This window comes from Ovis canadensis, chromosome 25 (assembly GCF_042477335.2).
Source record: "Ovis canadensis isolate MfBH-ARS-UI-01 breed Bighorn chromosome 25, ARS-UI_OviCan_v2, whole genome shotgun sequence".
In the NCBI taxonomy this organism is placed as follows: domain Eukaryota; kingdom Metazoa; phylum Chordata; class Mammalia; order Artiodactyla; family Bovidae; genus Ovis; species Ovis canadensis.
In genome coordinates, this window is record NC_091269.1 from 19,072,463 (window position 1) to 19,096,778 (window position 24,316).

A 24,316-nucleotide genomic window follows, 5' to 3' on the forward strand; every position below is an offset into this window, starting at 1 on the left:
CGGAGTGGCAGCCCAGCCTGGCATGGTGCAGAGCAGTTGGCTTGAGTGCTCACCATAGCGAGGAGGGTCCCTTGGACATACTGCCTTCTGCTGCTGCTCAAACCAGGACAAGCCTCGCCCTTCTCGCCTCCTGCACCACCGTGCCACCACTCCCCATGCGGTCAGCACACACCATGACAAAGACAGACAAGAAGTCCTTCAAACAAAGCCTGGCCAAGTGGAAGCTCTTCATCTAAAACGTGACCACCAGGGCGCTCCTGGGGTGCACTGCTAAGAGCTGGGGTTTGATCTTGCTCTTCCACCTACTCTTTTATGGGTTCCTGGCTGCACTCTTTTCCTTCACAATGTGGGCTATACTTCAGACTCTGAACAAGAGATTCCAAAATATCATGACCAGATTCCAAGTTCAGGACTTACATGGTTTTTCCAAAACTAGTGATGGTATTGGATTTTTCATTTGGCATGTCTAATCCAGAGTCCTATAAAAGGTACACTGATGAGCTTAAGAAATTTCTAAAGCCATATGGCTTAGAAGAACAGAATCTCACAGAAAGTAACAATGGAAACTCTTCTGAGCAGAAAGGTCCAGATTATACTGCCTGTCAGTTTCCTCTTGCCTTCCTTGAAGCATGCAGAGGTGTGGATGATGCCAAGCTTGGCTACAACACAGGAAACCTTTGTATTCTTGTGAAAATGAATAGAACAATTGGATTAAAGGATAGAATGTATTGCAAAGAATGAAAGCCCAGCAGTTCTATCAACTTATCTTCCCAGTGGAAAGATAGATTAAAAATATTTTTCATGTTACAGGAAAAAACTGCACGGGAACTATCTAAGCCACTAGGTGCGCTACCTCTAGTTCATCTTTGGTAATAAGGATGACATAAAAGAAGTTAACAGCTGAGTGCAAGATTGATGGATCACCCAACCTAAAAACCCAGAATTATCACGACAAGATTTCAGGACGAGCTGCATTCAAGATCACCATACATGCACAGTAGGAGTGAGGATATCTCCACAGGGTAAATGTTGTCGTCTTTATCCTGTGTCAGCCAGACCTGCCATTTCAGAATTATCGAGACCACCTCTGGAGAAAGGTGGAGCGGTGCGTGACACTGGAGCAACAACACAGTGCTCTTCTGGACCACAGTATTCCGTGTCCTTCAGAGCGACTCGGCTGCTGCCTATGCTGCCTTTTGAGTCATGTGCAACCACCAGACAGGGGCTGTGAGCACCTGATTCTGAACATGTAGGACACAGGTCTTGTCCAACGTTTATGCGCTTTAATTGCCCAGTGGCTAATGCTTCAAGTTCTGTGCTATACAAATATTTTATAGATTTAACACTGGTTAACTGTCATATTTTGATGCCACCAAAATTTTAGGGGATAAAATGGTACCTGACCAACATCACATCACTTTATAGCTATAAGAAAATTGGTGGGTGGAAAAGCTCTTAGGTGAGAAGGAAAAAGGAAAATAAAAGTGAGCATGAAAGGTAAAAAAAAAAAATTATGCATACAGCTTCTGGGGTACTACACAGATCCAAAATGGAGGTAAGACTTCACTCTATTGCATTATTAAACCCAATAATGTGAGGCGGTAGGGCAGTAGTTTTTGGATATTTTTAGAAAGCTAAACTTCATATACTCAAACAACTTTTGAAATTGGACTGAGTTTTGCATACACAGTATGTACAACCATAAATACTTATTTTGATTGTGCTAAAATGAGCTCATTCTGCTTCCCAAATTTGTTATATTTCTCAAACACAATGAAAAACCAAATAAGTCAACTATTTCTCCCCAGGGAAGTGAAGGTACACCAGTGAAGTAAAGTGAAAGTTGCTCAGGCATGTCTCAATCTTTGTGACTCCATAGACTATACAGTGCATGGAATTCTCCAGGCCAGAATACTGGAGAGGGTAGCTGTTCATTTCTCCAAGGAATCTTCCCAACCCAGGGATTGAACCCATGTTTCCTGCATTGCAGGCAGATTCTTTACCAGCAAAGCCACAAGGGAAGCCCAAGAATACTGGAGTGGGTAGCCTACCCCTTCACCAGCAGATATTCCCAACTCAGGAATCGAACCGGGGTCTTCTGCATTGTCACTCTTTACCAGGTGACCAGAGAAAGCACAGATTTCTATCTTCACGCCAGACCTAGGCTTCATTTGAATTGCTAATAGAGACAAATGGAAAATGACACCCACCTTCAGTCAACGTTAAGGCTTCAATGACTTTAACAGGGAGAGAAGATCCAAATGTTTTCACATCATAGTTCACAGACTCAGTTATGGAGTGGTGTGGGAATATTCGCGTAGGTGTTCCTCTAAAGAAATGAGACCATATTATTTTACTCATAACTTAAAATTTTTCCATTATTCATTATAATGTTATGTATATATTTTCACAATGAAGAGAAAATCTTTGATAAACAAAGATGAAGCTTAATAGTGAAAAACTCTGGCTCATGTATACTGTGTAAATGTATTTTTCATTTAAAAAAAAAAACCTAACAGAATCTGGCTTCAATTCTCATGCTTCAGTAATTAGATGCATTAAACTCTTTATAATTCTGTTTCCTTAATTGTGAAATAAGAAGGTTGGACTAAATCAGTATTTTTCAAATTATAGGTCATTTTGAGGGTTTCATTCAACATTTTTGAAAAACAAAATAGAATATAGAGCCCAGTTTATTATACTCTATGGTCAAAAAGTTTTACAAACATTGGGTTACATTATCTTTAAGCTCTCATCAAATCTAGAAATATAAGATTTTACCAGATATACCATCAAAATCAAGAAATTAAGTGGGGTCATGAGTATCTGCTGTTACCTCTTCTTCAATAACAGATACAGCAGTAAAGATTATATTTCCTTCTCACCTTAACATTCAGAAAAAGTATAAATATATCAATATAAAAGTTATTCTCTTATCATAGGATCTTATCATTAAATGAGTTCACATACAGAGTGGTTGACAGCATTATTTCTGACTGAATATAACAACGGTTCTTTGAGTTGATCACCAAAAGTTAAGAAGAAATTAAAATAAAAAGATGAAAACAAAGTATGACTTTTATTCACTGACTTTTGTCAAAAGGAGTAGAAAACAATCACAAGATCACCATTTGAAGAGCACTGTACAAATGTCAAGGAATAGAAGGTATTATTCTTTAAAAATCATTTCTCCTTTAAAATATTGCAATTTTCTATACATAAGTTTTAAATATGAGTTCAAGACTCAATATTACCATTTTCTTACAGAGGCAAATTCATTTTTGATAGACGAATTCAAAGGGAACCACTCAAGAAACATAGGTACTTCTAGATTAACAATGAAAGGGGAGATGCAGAGCGTGGTCTCACAAGTGATGTGCACTGGTGTGCCACACTTTTATTTGGTAACATAACTATTCTTATTTCGTTGCTTATGGAAAGTCTTTCCCCTATTAATTCTGCTGCAGAGTTAACTTCTGTAGCTAAAATCCCTTTAATTACCAATCAGCAGATGTTAACAGGGAGTTAGTATGTTAGGCAAATACGATTCTACAGGGTTTGAGCCCTTCATTGCCACCATCACTTTACATCTGCATCGTGGCATTTTATTTTGACTCCTTTGGCAGGCTCAGATTAGGTTCATTACTGCCATTTCGCAGATGAAGAGATCATGTGTGACCTACACCAGATCACAGGGGTAATAAGACCAAGGCAGGTAACCACCTGATTCTAATCACCAGATTCTAATTCAACACCTCCGTTGTTGTTTAGTTGCTAAGTCGTGCTGGACTCTGAAACCCCATGGACTGTAGCCCCCCAGGCTCCTCGGACCATGGAATTTTCCAGGCAAGAAAACTGGCGTGGGTTGTCATTTCCTTCTCCAGGGGATCTTCCTGACTCAGGGATCGAACTCGCGTCTCCTGCTTGTCAGGCAGACTCTCTACCGCTGAGCCACCTGGGCAGCCCCTCTCCACCTCTCAATTCAGTTCAGTTCAGTTCAGTCGCTCAGTCAGTCGTACCCGACTCTTTGCCACCCCATGGACTGCAGCACGCCAGGCTTCCCTGACTATCCCCAACTCCCGGAGCTTACTCCACCTCTACACAACGGTAAATCCATGCAAAGCGTGTGAAGCAAAGACTCAATTGACGAATTAATCAACGCAAGGCTGAAATAAATCACACGCAAGGGTGACGGATGTCTATTTGTCCAACACTTGCGTCCCTCGCCGTCCCTGGTTCCGTGTCTTCTGGAGGCCCGTGAGCCTGTGAGTCGCCAAACCCAACCCAGGATGACCACTCACCGCGAGCTCAGGGAGCTCCGACGGCCGGCCGGAGAGAAGAGCACGGGGGAGCTGACAGAAGACGCCAGGGTCAGACCCTTCCTGCTGGTCGCCCGGGGCGTGGAGCCCGGCCCGCCTCCGCCCAGGGGGCCTCTTCGAGTTCCCGTCCCCGGGGTCCGCGGAGAGGAGACTGCCGGGAACATGACCGAAAGGACAGGCAACAAACAGCGCACGTTCAAGCCGTGGGGCTAAAGCGCAGCCCGCGCGCGGAGCTCGAACACCTGATGGGCGGGAGGGCGCGCGATTAAGACGTCAAAGAGCAGCGCCAGGCTGTGTGGTGCGCTGTGATGACGTCCAGCTCTGCGCGAGCCTCGGGGCGTGGTCGAGACCTCAGGAAAAATTGAGAGGTAGGGTGCGCTGTGGTGACATGGAGGTGCAGTGCTGACTACCGAGGCTTGGCCGGGCCAGCAGGAGAAACCGGAATGGGGCGCGCTTTCATGATGTAAAGGAGACCGCCGAGCCGTGGGACGTGGTGGAAGCTGCGGACCCTCGAAGTTGAGAGGGAGCCTGAGCGAGAGGCCCTGGAGCGGAACAGTGGAGGGGATAGAGTCCAGAGTTTCCAGGGAAGTGAAACTGGAAAAGCACGGGCTCTTCTCTGGTCTGGAGGGCGGGGCTGCCCCTCTAGTAGCTGAAACGCAAAGCCCCGGCACGCTGGTCCTTCCTGAACCTCTTGGGAAATGAAAAGAGTTCATTCCCTTGCCCAAAATAAGGGAGAAAAACTGTAAAGCTGACACTGGTTTCACATTTAGTGTTTTAGATGTTATTCCCTAGATTTGTCATTTCTCCTTCATGCTAGTGACATAACAAGGCTGTATCTCCAGCAGGTCCTGATAAAAAACCATAGGCTTCTGACAGCCCTAGTGGACCGCTTTCACCTGGATGTCTTGCGCATGCCTCACAATCTACTCATTAAAAGCTGAATTCAGGTTTTCTTTAGGACTCCTGTTTCACTACCACCTCTGGCCCGTTAGATAAAATTGGTTAGTTGGCCAGAGCAAAAAGAAGAGCTCTATCCTAGATTCATCCTTCACACTTTCCTCCACTGTAGGACCTGGGACACTGTACTCCTGAGCATCTCTAGTAGAAACCACATCTGCATTGCCTTTGCCCTGGTTAAAGTGCTCACACTTCCCTCTTTTTTATCCTTTTGCCTTCTTTTGGGTCTTCTCGCCTCTGGATGGTCTTCAACACTGTCCTTCCACACTACAGCTGCTAAGTGGAATATTGCCTGCCATATAAGTAAACAAAGGATGTCATAGTCATCAGTGATTGCCACCACCATGTGAGCTGGTGAGCCCTGAGGAAACTCAGGCTATGAAAACACAGGATACTGACCCCCAGCTAGCTGAGGTGCGTATTGAACGATAATTTCAGTAAGCCCAGGCTGTTGCATTGTCCCATACTATGTGACTTGACATGGAGTATCAGATGTATGACTGTTGGAGGATGGTGAATAGACAGTTACTCACTCATTCTTATTGACTGCCTTCCATGTGCCAGCCTGTATGCTAAGTGCTAAGTTTTCTAACTGTAAACAAAGCAGACGTGGGCCCTGCCCTCATGGAGATCACAGGCCATTGAGAAAGACAGGTCCTAAACAAATGAACACAAATTTATTTACACAACCACGAGTTGATATGTGTACAACTGTGTATGAAAGAAAAGAGGAGGGTGTCTGACAGAGAAAGACTGGGTATCTGACTTTGGAGGAAGATCTACAAAGGCCTCTGGGAGAAAAGGACATCTCTGCTGAGACGTGCCCTCAGCCAGGCTAAAAAAGAGGAAGAGTATTTGAAGCAGTGGATCCTCTGGCAAAGGACCAGAAGCAGCAAAGAGCCTGGTATATTCCAGGGTCTTTAGACAAACCAACCAATGACAAGTGACTAAAAGTGGAGGAATCTGGAGAAATGAGGGCCTGGGAAGGGCCTTGTAGACTATCAAACAGGATCCTAAAGGAAACAGATAGCACTCTCAAGCTGGGTAGAGTTTAATAAAGGATTGTTAGAGATTGTATAGAGCCCTGAGGCTGCTAAGAACAAATGGGCCAAGAAAAGAAGGGGTCACTAGGCCATGTCTCTGGATCAGGAGACACAACCAACTCAAGGCCACCCAGAAGGAGGGAACAGCTGGGAATGGAAGTGCCCTGACCTCAGTGTGAGGAGGCCAGAATGTGAAGGAGAACACTAGGACAGTCGCCTTGGTGGGAGGGCCCACCTCCTAGAGGAAATAGTGAAGAAGGAGAGTAGAACAGATGTGCAGCACACATACCTTGGGGCAGCCAGCGAGGTGCTTGTTTCTCCCTCCCTAGTGCTGCCATTTCCCTATTTATCTTTTCACCTAACTTTATCTAGTGTAGCCACTTTAGAAGTCCAGAGGAAGAATGGTGTAGTGCAAAGGCCTCTCCAGCCTAAGCACCACCTAGAGGGCTGGTTAAGCTGGACAGCTGAGCCCCACCTCGGTGTCTGACTCATTGGGCTGAGGGCTGAGAATCTGCATTTCTAACATTTGCATTCCCAGGTGTTATGGAGACGTCTGTCTTGGGACATTTTTTTTTTTTTTTGTCTTAGGACATTTGGGTAACTACTGTGTGGTGATTGAGAGGGCTTTCCCTGGTTGCCCAGTGGTAAAGAATCCACCTACCTGTCAATGCAGGAGACTCTGGTTTGATCCCTGGGTTGGGAAGATCCCCTGGAGAAGTAAATGGCAACCCACTCCAGCCTGGGAAATCCCATGGACAGATGAGCCTGGCCGGCTACAGTCCATGGGGTCACAAAAGAGTTGGATACAGTTTAGCGACTAAACAAGGAAAACAGTAATTAAGAGAATGTATAGACTCTGGAATTAAATAAGACTTGTCTCAAATCCCCACCTTTTCTCTCTACTATCTCTGTCACCTTTTTGAGTCTCTGTTAAGTTGCTAGTAGTGCCCACTTGTGAGAATTAGAGAATAGAAATATCACTACATTTGAAGATGTCAAAAAAACTGCAAAATCAAATAGTGTACACTTTTAGAAATTTGAAAAAATAACAAAGATATATAGGCAGCATTGTTTAGGACAGCAGAGAATATAGAAAGATAAATCTAACAATAGATTTATAATATACTAACATTATAGAATGCTATAGGTTAAAAAGAACACATGGCTGTGTGTAATGAATACTTAAAAATGTAGGGAAATATTGTCATCAAATTTAAAAACAGGTTGGTTAAAAATTAATATGTCCAATATAAGTCCTTTTTTGTTTTATTAAAATAAAAAGAAAAATCCCTCACAAGTGCAGTATGTGTGTGTGTATGAGATGCTCAACCTACATGTGCCTCCCTCTGTCCAGCTTCCTAAAACACAGCTCTTTCAATGAGGACCAAACTGATTGATGCAGAACTCATTACTGCAGCCATCAACAGGAAAGCAGTCAGGATCATTTCCTGCAGATGTGGTATGACTGTCAGAATTCTGTTTTCAGCAACACAGTAATTATGATCCTCTTCAACTGGGAAGTTAGGGGCACAGTGATGAACTTATCGTGGATATTATCCAGGGCTCAGCGGTAAAAATCACCGGCAATGCAGGAGACACAGGAGCCATGGGTTTGATCGCTGGGTGGGAAAGATCCCCTGGAGGAGGACATGACCGCCCATCCCAGTATTCTTGCCTGGAGAATCCCACGGAAGCCTGGCGGACTACAGACCATAGGGTCACAAAGAGTCGGACACCATTGAGCATGTACACACGCAATCATTTCCAACGCTTCCCTTTAGTCTCATCTAGTGGCAAGGGAATTTTTTGAAATAACTAAATTTCAGCATAGTTTAAACATCCTTCAAGCAGTGAAGAACATGTGTTGTTATCATCAGTTCTGGGGGCTGCAAACTCTTTCTGTCAAGGGACAGAGAGGAAAAGTCCCTGGCTTGCAGCCTCTTGCCAAGTAAGTATGGCTGCGCCCCAATAAAACAACTTATGAACACTGAAATTTGAATTTCATGTAAATTTCAAGTGTTATGAACTTTTAAAAACCATTTAAAACTGTAAAAACCCTCGTTAGCTTCGCAGGCCATATAAAACAGGTAAGAGGTCGCAGCTGTAGACCACTAGCACCAACTCCCTGAGGAAGGCCCAGCCACCACTAGCACAGAGCTTAACAGAAGATGCTCCGTAAATGTTTATTGAGTGAGCTGAATGGAGATTACCAGCTAAGCCCGACAATGCCTCAGATGTAAAAACATACAAAAACATCCCCAAACAAACATTTACAATGCAGTTTCCACAAACTTCCTTCACTAATATACTTCATGTTTTGTGACATTTACATTTGTTTTCATTTATTTTCTAACAGCTTTGGCACTTTATGGAAAAATGGAGCTTAAGTGGAGTTCTTAAGTATAGCCCTACTTTATAAAGGTCCAAATACAGGGCATAGCCTATAATGGTTTAATTTGTGATTATTTCATGGGAAGCAGCAAGGTCCAAGGTTAGAGACATTGCAGCGAGAGGAGCCTGGATGAGCGGACAACAAAGCACTCGGTTCATTAGTGTGAGATTTTATCTCCACATGGAGGTTTTCCCATAGATCAAGCTTGCTTTCTGCTCATCTTTATATTGCCTACACGCGTTGCATGGCCTCCAGTGGCTCCTCATGCACACACAATGACAAGGGTTTCCCATGTCGTGGTGATGGTCCCCCTGCCAGCCCTGCCCATTTTTCTGGCATCGTCCTGTACGCAGCAGCAAGGCTGGCTGCATCAGTGCACAGCCTGCCTGTGCTTTCATCCTCATCTGGGAATAGTGATAGGTATTTATTTAAATTACAGGGCTGTCCAAGTAAACAATGTGGTCACATGTGCACTCTGGAAAGAAAGAGTGGCACCAAACTCTATCTTGGCTAAATGTCACAGAGGCGTTGTGACTGTTTTCTCGTAATTAATTTTTTTATATACCTGACGGCTCCTTCTACACTGGAAGCTTCTAGAGGGCAGACACTACACCTCACTCATCTGTCACCAGTTCTACAGCACAGTTCCTTGTCTGACACATGGCAGGAGATGCTCCCTGACTGTGCTGAAGCAACTAACCAATGTTTATAAATAACAAGTGAGGACATTAAAAATCTTAAAGAATCTGCCTGCGAATGCATGGGACACTTTTGATCTCCGGTCTGGGAAGATTCCACAGGCCAAGGGGCAACTACGCCCCTGTACCACAACTACTGAGCCCACAGGGTCAGCCCTTGAGAAGCCCCAGAGCCAAACCAGAGAGTAGCCCCCAGCTAGTCTCAACTACAGAAAGCCCATGTACAGCGACGAAAGCCCAGCACAGCCAGAAATAAGTAAGTAAAAATTTTTAAAAAGATCAGGACGAAAGGAATGGAACTTATAATTACTCTCACTTTCCTAGGTGTGTAATGTTTGTTTAGTCCTGAATCTTTATATATTCTAGTAAGAAACTGAATGTAGTAAAAAGTTTTACAAGAAATGACAAACACAGATAAAGTTCACTATAAATTTTAATCCATGATATAAAAGGGAATACCTTGTATTAGAAAATAAAATATAATGATCACATTCAATTTGTAAATACTTCTATGGCACAAAGAGCTTTCCTTCAGATCCAACCTTGTAGTTGTGTTTTGTCTGCTTTTTGAGAATACCACCACAGTGGTAAACCATGAAGAACAAGAGTAAAGCTGGTTAAAGGTGACTGTCACAGAGGTACTGTTTAAACTCAAAAAGCAGAGTTCATTTATTCACTGAATTCATTAATGAATTCCCTTATGTAGAATAAAAGGTGATGCTCCATGCTTATCAGGAAATAGTGGTTTCTCCCAGTATAATCAGGAAGCTAATCACAATACTTAGGACGTGAGAAAACTTCCTTTTTAGTCATATCAACATTGTTACTTCTTAGGTTCTGACATTATCGTTACAGAAAAAGTACTTTTTCTTGAGGGAACGGCAACTTAACAGTGCTGATATGAATACAACAAATCCAAAGCAATGCTCAAAACATTGCTGGAGGAATTTTTGAGAAGTTTAGCTTTAACTGTAACAACAAATAAAAGAAAGATGGTTAATTATATCCTCTTTTCAGAGGGTGAAAAGTTCTTAAGGTTTTTGACATTTTGTAGAATGTATAAGCTTCCTTCAAATGTTTTAAGATTGAAATTACAGCTATATTAATAATTTTGGAATTTAGCCTCACTGAATGAAATTTCATAACTATTTAACTGAAAAAACACTGTAAAATTTGAATAGGAATTATAAACTCTTAAAAGATAATTTTCAAGATACATGCCTACAGACAACCTAAGTGTAAAATCACATCTTTTTTGATAATACCTGGCAGTTCACGCCTCACTTCCCAAATACACGAATAATGAAAACAGAGTTCACATATTCAAAGGATGGGGCTTCTTCCCTTTTTAAAATTCATCAGGCTCTCAAGTGCCAAAAGTGCGAAAAACTGCACACATGCAAACAGTCTCAGCCCAAAGGAACACATATTCCTATACTTTCATCCCTTTGAAGACAGAGGAGACAGGGAATATAAATGACCCCTCCTTGCCATGTGACATTACCTATTTCTGTATATATATATTTCCTAAAAGAAATCAGTCCTGAATATTCATTGGAAGGACTAGTGCTGAAGCTGAAGCTCCAATACTTTGGCCACCTGATGCGAACAGCTGACTCATTGGAAAAGACCCTGATGCTGGGAAAGATAGAGGGCAGGAGGAGAAGGGGACAACAGAGGATGAGATGGTTGGATGGCATCACCGACTCAATGGACGTGAGTTTGAGCGAACTCCAGGAGACGGTGAAAGACAGGGAAGCCTGCCGTGCTGAAGTTCATGGGGTTGCAAAGAGTCGGACATGACTGGCAATTGAACAATACAGTTTGCTTTATGAGATTAGCAGGATAAAATAAAGGGTTATATTTTTCACCATCTCTCATGCTACCTGGTAAGATGAAACCCAAAGTAGGCAGAGTACTACCAAGAGATTACACAGTGATTGGTGAACTGGCCTAAAATAATTAGGCTTTTTATTTGTAATTCCCTTTTAAAAGTTGTCATATGACAACAGCTTCAATTTATGACAGCAGATAAAAGAAAATGAGGTGCCATGCTCTATTAATCAAAATATTCTAAGATAAAATACAAAACCTGAAAATAATATCAGTGCTCTAGACCATTTAGAAAGTTATAATTATTAAAATTCTGAATAAAAAGGTCTTCAGAACAGATCCATCTCAAAAGTATTTTACAAACTTTGGAAAAAATAGGCAGATTTCAAATGACTTGAAGTCTGATTTCCAGATTTCATACAGTCTGAGTTTTTATTCCCCTTGTAGCGCAGCTTCGCTTTAAAACCTCATACCAGTAATTGCTTCTTTATGCTGAAATAAAACTCTGTTTGTTCATTAATTTCCTGTACATCCCATCTGGTTTCAAAAGCAGCTCTTCATGTTTCCCACACTCGATGATTCTCCCCTGGTCAAGGACAGCTACCACGTTGGCGTTCTTAATCGTGGACAGACGGTGGGCAATGATGAACACTGTCCTTCCTTCCATCAGTCGGTCTAGAGCTTGCTGTACGAGGTGCTCATTCTCAGCATCCAGTGCACTAAAGAGGAGAGCCCACAGGAAGGCAAAGGTGTCAGGGCCATGCACACTGTTCATGCATGTGTTTCCCGGTACACATACGTGAGCCCCTCACAAGCAGCTAACCTCTACTGTGATCAAAACTACAACTCCCTGGGTCAACTGTTTCACTTTTATAAAGTTACTATCAAGAAAAGAAGCTCTGAACCCTTGATCTCCAGAGAACTGCCATGTAAGTTAAAAAGGATTTTTCACATCTGCTGATAAGTGATGAAGGATTCATCACAAAGGTCTGAATTGGACCTAGAACCCTCAACTCACAATTCATCCTGTTCCCTGCCTCCCAACTGACATGATTAATTCATATCCCATCCCTTTAAAGTGTAAGGTATTCTCAGCCACGTCACTTGAAATACAGAAGTAAGTTTGTAATAAAGAAAGAATTTGATTTAATATAATTACACATTAAAATATCCTCACCTGGTTGCTTCATCTAGGAGAAGAATTTTGGGATTCTGAAGGAAAAACATTAAAAAGATAAGAAAGATATAATTTTATTAGAAAAAAATAACTCTCAGGAATAAAAAGAAATAAAGTATTGATACATGATACAACATGGATGACCCCTGAAAACACCCTAATGAAAGGAGCTGGACATAAAAGTCCATTTACAGGAGATGTCCAGAACAGGCACATCTGTAGGGGCAGATGTGTGGTCACCTGGGGTTGGGGTAAATGGGGAAATAAGGTGGGTGGGTATGTGCGAATGTTATTTGGGCAATGAAGAAAAGGTTCTGAAACTGATTACAGTGATGGATGCAAAACTCTGAATACACAGACACTGACCTATATGCCGTGCATGAGTGAACTACATAGCGTGTGAATTCTACCACAATACAGCGTCTACGAAGGATGAAAAATAGTTCATATGTGCTTGAGATGAGCTCGTAAATGAAGAGTTAGAGATTACTTTAAACCATTATCACAGTGATCAATGAACCGTGCAGCTTTATTCTGCAGGTGAAACAACTAAAAGTATTAGATGAGGCTCTAAAGTGAGTCAGATAGTCTAACTCTCAGGGTCCTCTTGGAGTTTAGTTGGGAGCAGTACACACAAAACTGAAAAGAAAGAAGAGTCAGCCAATGTATATAACAGATAAATTCTAGCCTTGCCTAGGAATCTATCTACAAGAAATGAAAACATAACCACATAAAAACTTGTACACCATTCAGAGCAGTGCTATTTCTAACAGCCCTAAACCAGAAATAACTCGTGTTCATTAACCTCTGAGTGATAGACAAATTGTGGTCTGTCCATACGAAGGGCTGGAAAGGAGTAAAGCACTGATACGGCTGCAACATGGAGGACTCTCAGAAGCTATACTAGGAAAGGAGGCTAGAAGCAGAAGACCACTGTCTGATTTCATTTACCCGAAACGTCCAGAAAGGCAAATCGAGACAAAGTGAAAGCAGATTATTGGCAGGTGGGGCTGGGAATGCAGGAAGGTTGCTCAGGCGCATAAAGGTGATAGAAATGTTCTAAAACTGGATTATGATGGTTGCACAACTCTGTAAATTTACTAAAAGTCACTGAAAAGTACATTTAAAACTACTCAGTTTTATGATATGTGAATCATGCTTCAGTAAAGCTGTTTTTTTTAATCACTTTTAAATCTGAGGAGAGTACTTATCTAACAAAGGAGAAGGCCATCATTTCCTAAAGTATGCCAATGCCTATGAATTTCAGCTTTTCCGGTTCCTCTCAGGAGTCTTGTGTAAGCATCTCAAGTCAGTACCACTCAGTTTGTTGTGCTCATTCTCAGTCGTGTCCTTTGTGATCCCAGGGACTGCAGCCCGCCAGGCTCCTCTGTCCCTGCGATTCTCCAGGCAAGAATGCTGGAGTGGTTTAGCACGTCCTCCTCCAGGGCATCTTTCCAAACCAGGGACTGAACCTGGGCCTCTTGCATCTTCTGCACTGGCAGGCAGATTCTTTACCACTGAGCCACCAGGGAAGCCCAAGACTCAGTGGAGCAGGTTGTTAAACACAATGAAAGTAAGTATACTTGTGCTGTTTTGGTATTTTGATATAATTACTGTTTCTCCAGTTAGAGACTGTATGCGTCTTTAATTTTAGTATTTTTTTAATTGAAGTACAGTTGATTCACAATGTTGTACAAATCTCTGCTGTACAGCAAAGTGACTCAGTTACACACATACAGACATTCTGTTTTAATACTCAGTATGCTACTTGATGGAAGATCTATGTGATAAACTTTTCTCCCTCTGATAATTCCAGCACTGTACTGAGCTCCTAATACCCAAGAAATACTTGTTAAATCTGAACACAGTCACTGGAATTCCCAACTCATCTTTCACCAGAGCTGTCAGCAATATACCTACCCACCTCCTCCAAAAAGAAAGAATGAGAAAAATTGTGCATTACTAATTACAAGGTCCCTAGTTAAGAACAATGCCCCAAACCCCCAACCAAGTGGCTTCAGGCTTACCTTAAGCAGAGCACGGGCAATTGCAATTCGCTGCTTCTGCCCACCTGACAATGACAACATACATAGACTTTAAACTGATGGTCTTAACAAAAATTCTTGGTAACAGGCTTTACTGATATACCACGTGGCAATTTGAAGGTATCAAGTTGAGATAGATGAGAGAACAGAAACCTATGTTTGAAATATATTATTTCCTCATCACTCTAAAGATTAATAATAAGAATTATTATCATGGCTAACACTGAGGGATTCCTATGTGCCAGGCATTTCCTAAATGCATTACACATATTATTTCATTTCATCTCAAAAACAAGCCTGTGAGGTAGATTCTATAATGATTCCCTTTTCACAGATGAAAGATTGTGCCATGAACACCCTGTAGGAGGCCCCACAGCTGGTCACTGCACTGCCGAGGTCTGCACTGGGCATTCAGTTCAGTTCAGTCGCTCAGTCGTGTCTCACTCTTTGCAACCCCATGAACCACAGCACGCCAGGCCTCCCTGTCCATCACCAACTCCCGGAATTTACCCAAACTCATGTCCATTGAGTCGGTGATGCCATCCAACCATCTCATCCTCTGTCGTCCCCTTCTCCTCCTGCCCTCAATCTTTCCCAGAATCAGGGTCTTTTCAACTGAGTCAGCTCTTCGCATCAGGTGGCCAAAGTATTGGAGTTTCAGCTGCTTAAACATCAGTCCTTCCAATGAACACCCAGGACTGATCTCCTTTAGGATGGACTGGTTGGATCTCCTTGCAGTCCAAGGGACTCTCAAGAGCCTTCTAAACACCATAGTTCAAAAGCATCAATTCTTCGGTGCTCAGCTTTCTTTATAGTCTAACTCTCACATCCATACATGACTATTGGAAAATGAACAGCCTTGACTAGGTGGACCTTTGTTGGCCAAGTAATGTCTCTGCTTTTCAATATTCTGTCTAGGTTGGTCATAACTTTCCTTCCAAGGAGTAAGTGTCTTTTAATTTCATGGCTGCAATTACTACCTGCAGTGATTTTGGAGCCCCAAAAAGAAAGTCAGCCACTGTTTCCCCATCTATTTCTCATGAAGTGATGGGACCGGATGCCATGATCTTCGTTTTCTAAATGTTGAGCTTTAAGCCAACTTTCTCACTCTCCTCTTTCACTTTCATCAAGAGGCTTTTTAGTTCCTCTTCACTTTCTGCCATAAGGGCGGTGTCATCTGCATATCTGAGGTTATTGATTTCTCTCCCGACAGTCTTGATTCCAGCTTGTGCTTCTTCCAGCCCAGCCTTTCTCATGATGTACTCTGCATATAAGTTAAATAAGCAGGGTGACAATATACAGCCTTGACGTACTCCTTTTCCTATTTGGAACCAGTCTGTTATTCCATGTCCAGTTCTAACTGTTGCTTCCTGACCTGCATACAGGTTTCTTAAGAGGCAGGTCAGGTGGTCTGTTATTCCCATCTCTTTCAGAATTTTCCACAGTTTATTGTGATCCACACAGTCAAAGGCTTTGACATGGTCATTAAAGCAGAAACAGATATTTTTCTGGAACTCTCTTGCCTTTTTGATGATCCAGAGGATGCTGGCAATTTGATCTCTGGTTCCTCTGCCTTTTGGAAAATCAGCTGGAATATCTGGAAGTTCCCGGTTCACGTATTGCTGGACTGTGCATGGGCTGTGCTTATCACCACACACGTTTGCTCTCCCCTCCCCCCAGTAGAGTGTCTCTTGCAGTAGGAAAGGAAGAGGAAACTCAGGAGAGCTGGGGTTCACAGCAGTGCGTGAACTGGATGAGAGCTGAGGCAGCTGGAATGGTAACGCTCGTGCTTGCCTGGAGCCTGGCCCTGTGCTCCCACTCTCGCCGGCTCTCTCTCCCAGCCCAGGGAGCAGCTCGCCCGTGCGGCAGCCTGTGCACGCGTGAGAAGGCGGGCGTGAGAGAGCAGCCACTCCAGCACCCCCTGCTCTGCCTGTCAGCTCTAAGTCTGCCAGACAAAGCGGGCGGGGTGAGCCGGGGAGATGCGGAAGGACAGGAAGCGGTGGCTCCGCCCCTCACTGCTGTCCCACTGGCCCTCACCTCTCCCCCAGGGCCACTGGCTTAAGGCTGACAGAGTCTCACAGCAGGACACAACTCACTCCTAACTGAGTTCATCATGTGAGTAGACTCAGTTCCATTCTTGGAAATGAATTTTATTGGCTGAATATACTTATTTCATCTAAAAGAAGTTTAATCGTTCAAACTGAAATGAATGGTATTGCTGAAAGCTGTCCTCAACCAGGCAATCCCATCCTCACAATGAGGGAGGGAGGAAAAACCCTTTCTATCTGAACCTCTCTGGTTGGTGGGGATCCGAATGCTCAGTGTGGGTGGGCAGAGCGGCCACTGAGGGCTTTAGTCAGCTCTGAAAATCCCAGGTGCCAATGAGCACACAGGGCGTCTGTTGCTAGAAGCCCACCCCTTCCTCCACAGTGGGCTGAAACCTTCGGTTACTTCCCTGGGAGACAGAGCCTGGGAACCCTGGTGAAGGGAAGGACACACAGACTCTGCCCCCAGGGAGCAGGCACCAGTAGGCACAGCACAGGCCCTCCCAGTTCTGCGCCTCCGTCTCTGTCAGTTCCCAGCATCCTGCCCGAGCACACGGTGTCCCAGAGGCTCAGAAACAGCTCTATGGCCATGACTCACCCCATCCGTCAAAAGCAGGCTTTCATCTACTGCCTATAGCTTTAACAAATCGTACACAATGATCTTAGAACATTTTTGTGTTAAACTATCCATAGCCTAAGTTCAAGCAAAAAGTTTAGTGTTGGAAAGGATTCCTGCTCCAGCCTTCACTATGACTTGGAGGCCTCCTGCCCCTGCTCGTGCAGATCCAGTGACAAAGATCATCATGAAAGGAAGCGCTTCTCAATATTTGTAATAAAAATAAAACAGAACTGTGTTTAACCAAAATCTTACTTCTCTATTTTTTGAGGGGGGCTCCAAAATCACTGCAGATGGTGATTGCAGCCATGAAATTAAAAGAAGCTTGCTCCTTGGAAGAAAAGCTATGACCAACCCAGACAGCATATTAAAAAGCAGAGACATTACTTTATCAACAAAGGTCCATCTAGTCAAGACTATGGTTTTTCCAGTAGTCATGTATGGATGTGAGAGTTGGACTATAAAGAAAGCTGAGTGCTGGAGAATTGATGCTTTTGAACTGTGGTGTTTGGAAGACTCTTGAGAGTCCCATGGACTGCAAGGAGATCCAACCAGTCCATTCTGAAAGAGATCAGTCCTGGGTGTTCACTGGAAGGACTGATGCTGAAGCTGAAACTCCAACACTTTGGCCACCTGATGCGAAGAGCTGACTCATTGGAAAAGACCCTGATGCTGGGAAAGATTGAGGGCAGGAGAAGGGGACGACAGAGGATGAAAGGGTTGGATGGCATCACTGACTCTATGGACATGAGTTTGGGCAAGCTCTGGGAGTCAGTGATGGACAGGGAGGCCTGGCGGGCTGCAGTCCATGGGGCTGCAAAGAGTAGGGCATGACTGAGTGACTGAACTGAACTGAACTTACTTCTCTCTTCATTGGTCCCACTTCTGCACTTGAAAGCAACAGAACTGTTTCTGTTTCCCTGCCTTAACTCGGCCTCCATAATGCGATCTGACTCGCTGCCTGAGCTGACATCGCAGGGAGTCCCACCACTGGAGTCCCATGGTGCCACAGGCCTGCAAGCTCCCACCATCCAGAGCTCCCACTGTCCAGAGCTCCCACCGTCCAGAACTCCCACCATCCAGAGCTCCCACTGTCCAGACCTCCACTGTCCAGAGCTCCCACCGTCCAGAACAGGACATGATGGACTCTGCCTGGGTCAGGTCTGGACCAGGGCCTCGCTGTGGTTATTACATTTTAAAAGAGTTGTTTTTTTTAAAAAAAAGATGACTATGTGACAGAGACCACATGTAGCCTGCACACCTAAATCATCTACTCTCTGGCCTTTTATAGAAAAGCCTGTGAGCCTGAGGTCTACACACAATCTCCTCCAGCTGCACACCTGCTCTGACTCAGTCTCTGCCTCCCAGGACAGGTCATCCTGCCATCCAGTATCCGTCTCACTTGTAAGGATCTTGAATTGTAAAACATCTATTCTCAGAAGAGAAAAAGCAGCTGTGGCTGAACACTGCCCAGCGGGACATCCAGTGGGAGCCTGGAAACTCCTCTGGGGCGGAAAGCGAAGGGAATTGGGGAATTGTCACGTACAAAAGAGATCTGAGAAAACAAAAATGTTAATTTCATAAACTCTAAGGACAAAAGCCTAATTAAAAAATAACACTGCGATTGGAAATGTTTGGAGAGTTTTTTGGAGCAGAGACGTTTTGCGACGAAGAGTAACAAAACGCACCTGAGAGGAGAACGCCCTTTTCTCCGACCACAGTGCTGAATCCTTGAGGGAAGTTTCGGATGAAAGCAGCTGCATTGGCTACAGCGGCTGCCTGCTCTATCTGCTCAGTGGTCACTGAGGCGGGGTCGTCTGCACCATATGCGATGTTCTCCGCGATTGAGCAAGAAAACAAAATTGGCTCCTACACATTGGAAACAAAACACGCTTACTGAATATTTCAAAAGGCCAGTAACACAGTGGAGCTTAGTACAATATTTACATCTAAGAACTTTTCCCAGACAATATATACTGGGTTTTTGGGGGAGGTTCTATTTTCTCAGTCTCCATCAATTTACCCCACGGTGTCTAACAAGTTCACATGTTAGCAGGAGTAGAATGACTTCACCATCTGAAGATCACCACTGCAGGATCCTGCCCTCACCCTGCACGCAGCAGATGCTCTGTAAATGCAAGTCCCCTTTCCCGAGGAAGACCTCAACCCCGTCTGCGTTCTCCAGCTGCCTGCCTTCCAAGGACGAAGGGAGAATCCATCTCTTTCTGTCACTTCTTGAAACACAAAGCAGATGGGAAAGTGGCATTTGCAGAGAACTAGTCTGTGGAATTGTCCTAAAAAGCTAATAAACTCCCAGCTTCTTCCTCTCTCTTTACTGAGGATGGCACTGCTGTGAGCCTTGCCCTCCCGAGCCAAGCCCATCACTGGCCCCCAGCCGTCCCCAGAGGAGTGGGGCTGAGGGGAGGTTCACTGGAGAGAGAGGCCCAGGAGTGGGGGAAGGCTTGGGTTTGTCTGTTGTGCACAAAAGTTCGTAATAGAAATATAAATAGCTTGTCAAAATACCCCTGCACTAAGTGGTCTTGTGAAAACAGCTTCATCAAAGAGACCATATTAATGTTCTTGAAATCCTCTACCTCTTTGCAAGGGCACCTGGCTCTTGGCATAGTTTTTGCTTGCTTATCTCTGAAACCCTTCAGGCAAAACAGTAGACTGGCTACTAATGAAAATGAGAACTGAGAAAGAGTCAAAAGAAGCTAAAAAGCTGTATCTTTTTCTTCCCAATCTTCTAGACTACCTGCATTACAAGTAATGACAGTCTCTACCTTTGGAAAAAGATAATGCTTCAAGTGGTTAAAATGTTTAAGGTCTTCAGGAAACAGCACTACAAACATAAACAACCTGCCCAAAGAGGTTAGTTTACTACATCTGAGAAACATCCATTCCTTTTCTTTTGAAAGGTTCAAGACCAAGAGAAAAGCAAATGACAAAAGCAAGTTTAAAAGAAAGAGTAATAAAAACGGACCCTTCTCCTCTTACCTGACTCACTGTCCCAATCTTGGATCTCAGCCAGACTGGGTTTAGTTCTCGGATGTCATGCCCATCAAGGCTGATTGTTCCTTGCAGGGAAGAAGGGAAAGAGGTCAGTGGGCGCCATGCGGCCAGTGACTGATACAAACACAGACAGGATCTGGCGGCAAAACTCCAGACTCAGTTTTTTCAAGATTAGATACTCAAAATCTCCAAACAGAACCTAAAACCAGCGGGTTTCAGTGACTTTCAGAGCTGGAAGGGACTCTTCGGATCATCCGCACCTACTCTCTCCCTGCGATGGGGGGATGACCAGCCCACCTCGCTCGTCCCACCAGCTTGCCTTCCCTCTGGTGTTAGTGCAGAGGCAGAAGCGTCTGCTGTCTGACTGCCACGAGGGCAGAGTCTTTCACCATCAGATGCAACTCTTTGACCTCAGCTGACAGAATTTCCTTTACACCCTGAGGGAACGAAATCATGCCTCCTGATTACGATGACAGTAAACACAAGAAATCCGATTCTCTCTCAGTTAGGCATATGGAATTACACAAGCCCAAAATAACTTTTCAGACACCTACAAAAAACCCGAGGTATTGACTTAGAAAGCCTAAGCGCTCGGTACAGGCTCCACAAGGCAGGAATAGAAGTACAGTTCCTTTTCTCCCTGATCTGTTCACTGTGATGAAGAAACCCACTCAATGTTTTGCATCCCTCTCGCTAGGATTTCCTAAGCTCAGAATTTTATAGCAAGTAGAAGGTAAGTCCAGGCAGTGATTCCAGAGGCAGACAGTGTAATGACGTCCACTAACACACTTGGTGGTTTTGCACATCAGATCAATACCTGGCATACAACCAGCTCTCACGGTGTTCTAACCAAAAAGACTATGACCTACTCTTTAAATTCATGATTTTAGGGAATTCCCTGGTGGTCCAGCAATTAGGACTGCAATCTCTCACTGCTGAGGGCCCAGGTTCAATCCCTTGTCGGGGAACTAAAATCCCACAAATCACATGACCAAAAATAAATAAACTCATTTTTTATTTTACCAATGGTTTTTTTCTTGTGGAGAAACAATGTTTCCTTAATCCAAAAATAAACCAACACATACAGAATATCTTCTCTAAACTCTGATATAAAACAGGATATCAACTACGTGTGGTGAGGGACGTTAACTCGACACACTAACATCACACTAATGAGTGTGTGATCATTTCACAATATATACACATAGTGAATCATTATGGTGTGCACCTAAAACTGTTAAATATCAATTAATAGAATGTGTTCTTTGCTCTAAAAGATGCTATAATGCAGTTAAAAATAAACACCAAAATGAGAAAATAACTACTGCTTCAAGAGAGCGTCAGTGGAGCCGCACAGGAGTGGCTCACTGACAGCCACGTGCCCTGTCTGCAGGCCGGCCCCGTGTGGGAGGGATGGTGGGCTTCAAGGAGCCCCGGGCGCCTGCACAAGCTCAGACGGTGCAGGCAGCGTGTTCTCCACGTGCTGCCATCCTCGCCCCACGGAGGCACCTTTCTGATCCCCGCTCCAGGTGCAGAAGACAGTGCACAGGAGATGAGGAGATGGACGCAAAGGATACGACATGCCCGACAGGTCTCCTGGGTGAGCTCACAGCCCGAAAAGTAACACCGCTGTCGAAGGGACTTCCTCCCTGGGAACAGGCCCTCTGGCACTCAGAACTCATACAATGCATAGCCTCTGCCCACTCAGACCCTCTCCCAAGGCTCAGGAGTAGAAGGGCTCAAGAGAGGCCCCTGTCCCACAACACGCTGAACCACTCACCAGAAGCAGGGTCGTACAATCTCAGCAGGAGGGAAATCACTGTGGATTTGCCAGCACCACTTGGGCCAACCAGAGCTGTGACAGATCCTGATGGGATAGAAAGGCTGAAATCCTGGAATATGGGCACCTCTGGGCGAGCTGGATAGGCGAAATGCACGTTCTTGAACTCCAAAGCACCCTGGAAGCTTTTCTCATTCAAAACAGTCCCCTCTGAAAGGTAAGACGGGACACGAATCACTCAGCGCCAAGCACATGTGCACAGCTGAGCCCAGGGCCCCACCAGCCTGACCACAGCCTCGGCCCAGCGCAGTGAGCTCTGGAGTCTAGGCAATTCTCAGGCAGTCGGGAGGAAGCCGAGTCCCCCCCCCCCCCAAGAGCCTGCTCTGCACCAGCAGCACAGCACACGGGCCACTGTGCTGGAGCCTCGCAGCCCTCAGAGGCCCAAGTCCACATCCCAGTCCTACTGATACGAGCAGCAGCTGATGGAGCTTCCGACCCAAGAGCTGCCGGCTGAGTCCAGTGGCCTGCTCCCTGTGGGCTGCCTCTGCAGGCCCCCCATCCAGGGTTTATCTCACCTTCTCTAACGAGTTGTTTTAAGAGGATGATGAACAGGCAGGCGCTGCACAACAGCCTCAGAGCTCGAGGGGGTCAGAGGTCGGTTCTATCTGGGGGTGACCCTGCTCTTGACTAGGAGAAGTGGCTCCATCTCTCCCAGTTGGGCTCATTCCTGCCACTCTTTCACAGTGGAGAACGCTGGCATTCACTATTGCCCTGGGGCCAGGGAGTGGCTGACAATGATCGCTGCTTCTTCCACTGAGCCTGACTGCTCGGCCCAGGCCACAGCTGCCCCAAGCACGGGCTTCCAGTGAAGCAGCTCACGAAGGAGATGGTTCAAAGCCAATTAGCATCAGCACCCTCCACCCAATCCCCAAAGCCAAGCAACTCAGAGGCTTTTCTATGCATGAACCCTCTTCCTTTCCTCCCTGCCCCCAAATGTCAAAATCATTGAGGAAGACAACTCTGGTGGCCTAGCCAGGCCCTTCCTGTCTGCACTCCTGAGCGGCATGCACTTCCTCCTGCCGTGTGTGGTAACACATCACCTGCAGGGAGGGAAACGGTGGGGGCACATTGTGTGGTCAGGCCCCCACCTCCAGGGACGCCCTGGGGCCCCTAGCACCACCCAACAGCAATCTGTCCTCACTGCCCACCCTCTGATGGCCCCGTCCATCCCTGTTGTGGTAAAGACAGTGTCTAGTTCATGCTCATCCTTCCCAGGTAGGGCAGGAAGCTGATCTCACTGTCCTAAACCACACATGTTTAATCTCAGTAAAGAAAAGCAAACCCAGTTCAGACCCACCATTGAAAGGAAGCTCAGGTTCTCTCTCGAGGAGCTCCCAGAGGCGGCTTCCGGCACCCAGTCCCTTCATTAGCTCTGAGTAGAAGGAGCTGAGACCTGAGGATGAGAAGCAAAGGCACACATCTGTCATCGGCCAATAAATGGCCCTCTGCTACCCCAAGCCCTCTGGGTACAGCGGCAACAGCCTGCTTTTAACATAAAATCTGTTACTTTCAGGAGAAGGCAATGGCGACCCCTCCAGTACTATTCCCTGGAAAATCCCATGGACGGAGGAGCCTGGTAGGCTGCAGTCCATGGGGTCGTGAAGAGTCAGACACGACTGAGCGACTTCACTTTCACTTTTCACTTTCATGCACTGGAGAAGGCAATGGCCACCCACTCCAGTGTTCTTGCCTGGAGAATCCCAGGGATGGGGGAGCCTGGTGGGCTGCCGTCTATGGGGTCGCACAGAGTCGGACATGGCTGAAGTGACTTAGCAGCAGCAGCTGTTACTTTCAAACAAGGGTTTGAAGCAGCTTCCTGGGAATCCGTCAGAATTCCCTCTGTCTCATACCCTTGTTTTCCTTTAGCTTCTCCTCCTGCAATGTCATTATCTCTCATAAGGCTTCGGTCTGATCAGGGGATTTACAAACATATATAGTCATACTAGTCAACCACTGAATTAAAATCACAATGTTACAGAAAAGTCTGCTTAGTCAAAAGCATAGCAATAAAAATAAAATATAATGCTTATCTCATATTAAAAAGGAGTACAAGGTACCCCAACATTCATTTAAAAGACACATCCACAAAATCAACCCATCTTTCAGACTCAACACATACAACATTTACTAAGCTAAAAACTGAAAAGAAAGTTGGCAATTTTAGATACACTAACAACCTCTGCTTAAAAGTCACCTTTGAACTATGATTTAAAATCCCAAGTCCACTGGTCCATGCCAACTGCCAGAACACATACTTTGTAACACTTTCCCTTAGTGAGGGTGCTGAAAAAATGCAATTCAAACATCCTGGGGACACTGATATTTGTGGAAGATAGAGT

At 44.8% G+C, this 24,316-nt stretch overlaps 2 protein-coding genes and 1 pseudogene across 2 annotated transcripts in view; 1 reads left to right on the forward strand and 2 right to left on the reverse strand.

The window, feature by feature from the left end:
- Positions 1-4,937, reverse strand: part of NUP133 (nucleoporin 133) — a 55,838-nt gene extending 50,901 nt beyond the window's left edge. Inside the window, exons 1-2 of the mRNA XM_069572577.1 lie at positions 4,302-4,937; positions 2,211-2,329 (exon numbers count right to left, since the gene is read on the reverse strand). Coding sequence (XP_069428678.1) covers positions 2,211-2,329; positions 4,302-4,483 — 301 coding nt within the window. The 5' untranslated portion in view covers positions 4,484-4,937. The remainder of the gene's footprint in view (positions 1-2,210; positions 2,330-4,301) is intronic.
- On the forward strand, positions 174-1,001 carry LOC138430307 (sodium/potassium-transporting ATPase subunit beta-3 pseudogene; annotated as a pseudogene).
- Positions 4,938-9,824: 4,887 nt separating the features above from the next.
- ABCB10 (ATP binding cassette subfamily B member 10) overlaps positions 9,825-24,316 on the reverse strand; it is a 34,061-nt gene continuing 19,569 nt past the window's right edge. Inside the window, exons 7-13 of the mRNA XM_069572578.1 lie at positions 23,275-23,370; positions 21,918-22,127; positions 20,123-20,202; positions 18,814-18,994; positions 14,447-14,490; positions 12,420-12,454; positions 9,825-11,961 (exon numbers count right to left, since the gene is read on the reverse strand). Coding sequence (XP_069428679.1) covers positions 11,730-11,961; positions 12,420-12,454; positions 14,447-14,490; positions 18,814-18,994; positions 20,123-20,202; positions 21,918-22,127; positions 23,275-23,370 — 878 coding nt within the window. The 3' untranslated portion in view covers positions 9,825-11,729. The remainder of the gene's footprint in view (positions 11,962-12,419; positions 12,455-14,446; positions 14,491-18,813; positions 18,995-20,122; positions 20,203-21,917; positions 22,128-23,274; positions 23,371-24,316) is intronic.